This window comes from Sabethes cyaneus, chromosome 2 (genome assembly GCF_943734655.1).
Source record: "Sabethes cyaneus chromosome 2, idSabCyanKW18_F2, whole genome shotgun sequence".
NCBI classification, from domain to species: Eukaryota; Metazoa; Arthropoda; class Insecta; order Diptera; family Culicidae; genus Sabethes; species Sabethes cyaneus.
Window position 1 is genome coordinate 6,399,248 of NC_071354.1, and position 6,086 is coordinate 6,405,333.

At 43.6% G+C, this 6,086-nt stretch overlaps 1 protein-coding gene across 1 annotated transcript; it reads left to right on the forward strand.

The window, feature by feature from the left end:
- The first annotated feature begins 2,641 nt into the window (after positions 1 to 2,641).
- On the forward strand, positions 2,642 to 5,354 carry LOC128738469 (putative polypeptide N-acetylgalactosaminyltransferase 9). The gene is made up of 5 exons (XM_053833645.1): positions 2,642 to 2,948; positions 3,061 to 3,634; positions 3,703 to 3,867; positions 4,134 to 4,786; positions 4,849 to 5,354. The coding sequence occupies exons 1-5, from the start codon at positions 2,940 to 2,942 to the stop codon at positions 5,239 to 5,241; spliced, it is 1,794 nt and encodes a 597-aa protein (XP_053689620.1). The 5' UTR covers positions 2,642 to 2,939; the 3' UTR covers positions 5,242 to 5,354.
- Positions 5,355 to 6,086: the final 732 nt, after the last annotated feature.

The following is a 6,086-nucleotide window of genomic DNA, read 5'->3' on the forward strand; positions in this document are numbered from 1 at the left end:
CATTTCGTTTAACTGAATCGTACGCCGCTTTAAAGTCCACAAACAAATGGTGTGTCTGCAAGTTGTACTCGCGCAACTGATGCAAGGTAAACATCTGATCCGTCGTGGAGCGACCGTCACGGTCTCAGTCTGCAGAACAGGATACGGGAAAGCACCTTGTAGGTAGATTTGAGCAATGTAATTCCTCGATAGTTTTTACACTCCAGTCGATGTCCCTGTTTGAAAATTGGGCAAATGAGACCATCCAACCACTCCTCCGGCATTTGTTCTTCCTCCCAGCTCCTGACAATGATCCAGTGGATTGCTTCGTACAGTCGCTCGCTCCCCGCTTTTAGAAGTTCATCCGGGATATCATCCTTCCCAGCAGCCTTTCCGTTTTTCATCTCACTAATTGCCTTTTCAACCTCCTCCCGTGGTGGTGGCTCCACAGCTTGACCATCGCTTAATTCCTATCCTGTCCCTGCTGATCTCCGCATTTACCTCTCCATTCAATAGTGTCTGAAAGTGCTCCTTCCACCTGGCTGCTACCACCGTTTTGTCGGTAAGCAGGTTACCAGCACTATCATTGCACATCACAAGCATGGCAAAATTCCTGCATCTCACCGTTTTATAGAAACTCCGTGTGTCATTGCTGGCGTATCGCTCCTCTGCGCCGCCGGCGAGCACGTGCTCCTCGTACTCGCGTTTCTTTAGACGATGGATTCTTTTTTTCGCAGCTCTATTCTCTCTGTACCTCTCTCTGTTTTGACGCGTTGCCGCAGTGAGCACACGGGTCCTGGCCTGGTTCTTTTTTGTCACTCTCTGGCATTCGGCATCAAACCAGCTGTTACGCTGTCTTCCACACGTTATCTCTACCACCTCTCTCGCAACTGTTTCGATAGCACCGTGGATGTTCGTCCACAGCCCATTTATGTCTTCTTCTTCTGCTGTTCTGCGATTAGTTGGTCAAGCTTTATAAACCTGTAGACGCTTTCATTAGGCTCACAACTTTCAAACTACTTTAAAGCTGCTTAAGGGTGTTAAAGTGGCTTTACAAATTAATACCAAGCTTTCATTCGGTTCACAGCACACATACTGTCATAGAGTTTCGCAATTCGACTGGCAGCAAAAATATATGTCAGTTATCGACATTATCGACTGCTTCAAGTGTAAAGATATTTTCACTGTCTGTTCTGCGGATGCAGGTGGGGCGGATCATACGATGAGTGCTTATATGGATCAGAAGATGGCGGTTCAATTCCCAAAAGATGACGACGTGCAATTTTAATTAGCTTGCATATACGAATTCAAGTTATTCAAAATTTAAAACAGCATACGACGCCATATCAAAATAAATATGACGCGTTCTATTCTTTTTTGAATTTAAAAATAGATTATTTTTTGGCTGCATAAAGGTGGATAAGACGTTGATTAAGCGACTGAAAAAGCATTGCAAAACTATTTCTCGTTCTAAAAATAGAATTGACAGCATTGCGCAAACTGGTTATTTAAAAACACGCAAAAGCCTCTATTAAGCTCCATTGCAGCTTTGAAAGCAGCTACCCAAGTAATAATTTCTGGCTGATCAAACACTTTTATAGCTGAATTTATTCAACCTGTGGCTGAACAATGGTTTAGTATTAGAAATAACAACCTTTTTGCAGCTCTTAAACATCTAACTCAAGCTTCGGGCTTGCTAATAGCTGCTTTGAAGCTGTAATGTAGCTTAATAGAGGCTTTTGCGCGTTTTTAAATAACCAATTTGCGCAAAGCTGGAAACAAGGCGCACAGAGGCGATATAACTGCTTAACAAGTGTTTTTCCGCCTCGAATAAAATAGGTTGTATAAGTTCTCCAATTTCGGCTGAATAACTATTGTACAGTTGTTTACATAAATTTTATTCGATGCATATTCAGTTATGGCTGCTAAAATGTTTATTCAGCGCATAAATGTTTCTTGGGTAGGCCGTTGATGACATCGACGTTGGAGTTTCTCGTAGGATATCCAACAATTCTTCAACGGTTGAATGCAATTCTGGATCCATTTTAATGCAATCGAATTAAAGAGCGCTTGAAAACTTTTAAACTCAAAACGTATGGAAAACTGTCAAACTTCCGCAACGTATTAAAAACAGATGCATTATGTTTGGGCCTTTTGCGTAATATAATGTGGTATAAAGTAGGTAACGTGGTCGTTATCAGATAAAATTCACATTTTTCATAAAAACAGCAGAAAGTGCCAATAAAATCAGTCAAACATTACTCATTGAAAAGAATTCAAATGCAACGAACTCATTTCATATCATTTTGATTCGAAAGCCAATAAATTAATTTGATAAAGCAAGGTTATCACGATGCAGTAAAAAAACTGCACACCCCCAAAGCAAACCGAACCGAGCCAAACCGAACAATTTGTCATTTTACCAATGCAATGGCAACCGACGACGGACGCGACGGCGACGGTGCAAACAAAATGCTGATCGAAGCAAGCGCGCGCGTATGTAAAACAGTCTCGCCCAGTTCTGTTCTGCTGGGCATGGGCCAGTGCCAGTAGCGACAGTAGAAACAGAAGCGACGGCGCATTGTTTTTGTTTACACAACTGGATAAAGGTCTACACTTAGCTGATGCTGCTTAATGCGGCAGACTGTCAGTTCTCGGGTCGGTCGTGGCGCTTAGGCTGCGGAAATAAGTTTTCCCTAGTCGTTCGTCACCCAGCCGATCCGTCTCGCGACTGTCCTCGTGTCCACGTTGGCTCTCAACCGTCGTCAGCAGCAGTCAGGCAGTCAGTCAGTCAGTGTTTGGGGCGTCGTTATCTTGCTTTCGAGCTGGCCTTTGGCGGCAAACGATAACGCACGTTCTATTCATCAGTATCGCAAACATACCTCGACAGCTTGTCCAATTGGCCTGTCGACGAGCTTGTTGGAAGCTTCAGTTTGTCACAAACGATACGCCGGTTAAGTATGATTCGGGTAAATTACTGTCGGTCCTAAACCGTCTAGCCTCTGATAAGCGGCTTAAAGAGATATTAATCTTAACTTTTGGTATTTGTTTTCCACTCTGTCGTGGTTTTGTTCGGATTAGGCGTTCAATAAGAAATGGATCGTTGGAGCGTTGCTGGTGATTGTGGCCGTCCTGAGTGTGGTCACCCTGTTCGGGTCCAGTTGGGAGATTGCTGACTTTCAGGACATTATTCGGGCACGGCATATGAGGTACTTCAAGTATGCATCGAATGGGACGGAACCGTTGGTTCAGCCTAGCAGGCTCAGCGACTTGGAGACCGTTACGGATTTTTCCTACATTTTACAAACCCTCGATCCGAGGCTGCCCACTCCACCTGGTGACATGGGAGCAGCCGTGACGCTGGGTGTTACGAACGAGCAGATAGCGGCCATTGTGCGGGAAGGTTTCGACACCCAGGGTTTGAATCAGTATCTTTCAGATTTAATGTCCGTTCGGAGACGACTTCCCGAAACACGTGACAAGTGGTGTCAAGAGCCGGGCCGATTCCTGCCGAATCTACCGGAAACGTCCATTGTGATTGTGTTTTACAATGAGGCTTGGTCTGTGTTGGTCCGAACGGTTCACTCCATCTTGGATCGATCCCCACCAAATTTGGTGAAGGAAATTATCCTGGTGGATGATTGCTCCTACCTACGTGAGTAGAGAACGTAACCATTCGCGGATTGAATGTGAAACTGAAACATCTTTTCTGCATCGAAACAGCGCATACCAAAACCCAGCTGGATGACTACTTTCGGTCGATGCGGAAGGTGCGTGTTTTGCGAGCCACCGAGCGACAAGGACTGATACGAGCCCGACTGATGGGAGCGAAGAACACAACGGCCCAAATCATCACGTTCCTCGATGCCCACGTTGAGTGCACAGTTGGTATAAGCTTGTCACATTTTGTAGCTCCATTTTTTGTGTGTAAAACACACCTGACATAGGAACGACTCGTTCAAAACCATGACAAATTAAATTGCGTGTATCAAGAAATGTTCACTCGAAAAAACGAAAGATAAGATGTGATTTGAAACACTCGCAGTATCCGTAAACATTACCGGTTGTAGCGTTTACGATAACGGGTTAAAATCAACAGCGTACTTAAAATAGATTATCTAATACATAAATTTGTAACTGAATCGGTTTTTCAGGTTGGTTAGAGGCTTTGCTGGATTCGGTGGCACGGGACTGGCGAACGATTGCGATTCCGACGATCGATTGGATCGACGAGCACGATATGCATTTGCGAACGGAGAATGCCCCGTCCTACTATGGTGCGTACGATTGGGATCTGAACTTCGGCTGGTGGGGCCGCTGGAGCCGTGTGCACCAGCCGAACAACAAACTGGAACCGTTCGATACGCCCGCGATGGCAGGAGGTTTGTTTTCGATCAATCGAACCTTTTTCGAGCTGCTCGGGTGGTACGACGAGGGCTTCGATATCTACGGCATCGAAAACATCGAACTGTCGATGAAAAGTTGGATCTGCGGTGGCCGAATGGTGACGGTTCCCTGTTCCAGGGTGGCTCACATTCAGAAAACTGGTCATCCGTACTTGGCCGAAACGAAGAAAGATGTTGTGAGGGCAAATTCGTTGCGACTGGCTGAGGTTTGGATGGATGAGTACAAACAGGTCATTTTCGACATCTACGGTCTTCCGAAGTATCCGGAGGATGAGTTGGGTGACGTTTCTAGCAGGAAGGAAGTTAGACGGAAAGCCAACTGCAAAACGTTCCGCTACTATGTCGAAACCGCCTTTCCGGAAATGCATAATCCACTCGTAAAAGGTGCTTTCCATGGAGAGGTAAAAACTTTTTTCATTTTCAACCACTTTTCAAAGAAGCTTAAAAGCTTCCTTTGTTCTAGTTCAAAAACAAAGCACTGGGAAACGATTCATGCTTGGAGTACCAAACGAGCAGCAACTCGATAGCCATGGCCACCTGCGATCACAAGCAAACCAATCAGTACTGGACGCACAACTACTATCAGGAGCTGAACAGCTACAAGCACTGTCTGGACTACACCGGAAACACCCTCGGAGTGTTCGGTTGCCATCGATCCCGGCAGAATCAAGCCTGGCAGTACGTGGTGGAAACGGGACAGTTTAAAAGCGTCAAACATGGCGGATGCCTGGCGGTGAACACGAACGATAACAAAACCCTCCTGATGGAGCCGTGTGATGAAAAGCGAGATTCGCAGAAGTGGCTCGTTACGCTCGTAGACTTGGATGTGTCATTCTTTGGACAAACTCCTAAGTAGCGGTTGGTTGGTGGGGCTGGAAGTTTGTCGGAAGAGTTCGAAGGACGATTCTGCTGGTGATGAAAAAGTTCTTTGTGATATATTTAAGCAGATGATTTTATCAGTTTTTTAAATTACTTTTTCATACATTTCTTACATTGAGAATGCTGCCCATTTGCCAATTTGGTATTCGTCTTGTTTTTTTTACCTTTTATATTCTACCTTTTATTGTTATTTATATTTTTAACTTTTGATTTGCGGCTTTTGATGTTTGACTTTTGATTTTCGATTTTTTGGCTTTTGGTTTTTAATTATTGTGCATTACCTTTTGCCTTTTGGCTTTTGTTTTTTGACTTTTGACATTTGACACTTAACATTTGATTTTTGACATTTGATAGTTGACGTTTGACATTCAACTTTTAACTTTGGCTTTTGACTGTTGATTTTTGGGCATTTCTCACAACAACGATCGTATCAATGGGTCAAAGAGTTTCAGAAATTCATGAAAATTTGCATAAGGGCATAGTTTATGGACTTATTAATGAAAACAATATTTAAAAAATTCGAAGTTACCTATTTTTACTGAAAACTCTGTAGGAAATTTTCAGATTTTCTCAGACAACTTTTATTTCAAAACCACATAACTTTTGAACCGAGCATTTTAGAAGAATTTCATTGTTATATCTTTACATTTAGTATAAAGTTATATGAATGTTTCAACAACTTTGGAGCTAGTGCCGGGCTGCAATTTGTGGCTTAATTATAAATCCTCGCAGCTTATTTTCATCATAATCATCACAGGAAAAGCCCGCGGAATAAGCGGAACTAGTCCAAAATTGAAACGAGTATATTATCAGTCTGGAAGC

What these genes read in the sequence shown, in the direction of transcription:
- LOC128738469 (XM_053833645.1), top strand. An exon ending in GGATGATTGCTCCTACCTAC is followed by an intron (nt 3,635 to 3,702) that starts GTGAGTAGAGAA and finishes GCATCGAAACAG; the next exon opens with CGCATACCAAAACCCAGCTG. An exon ending in AAGGTGCTTTCCATGGAGAG is followed by an intron (nt 4,787 to 4,848) that starts GTAAAAACTTTT and finishes CCTTTGTTCTAG; the next exon opens with TTCAAAAACAAAGCACTGGG.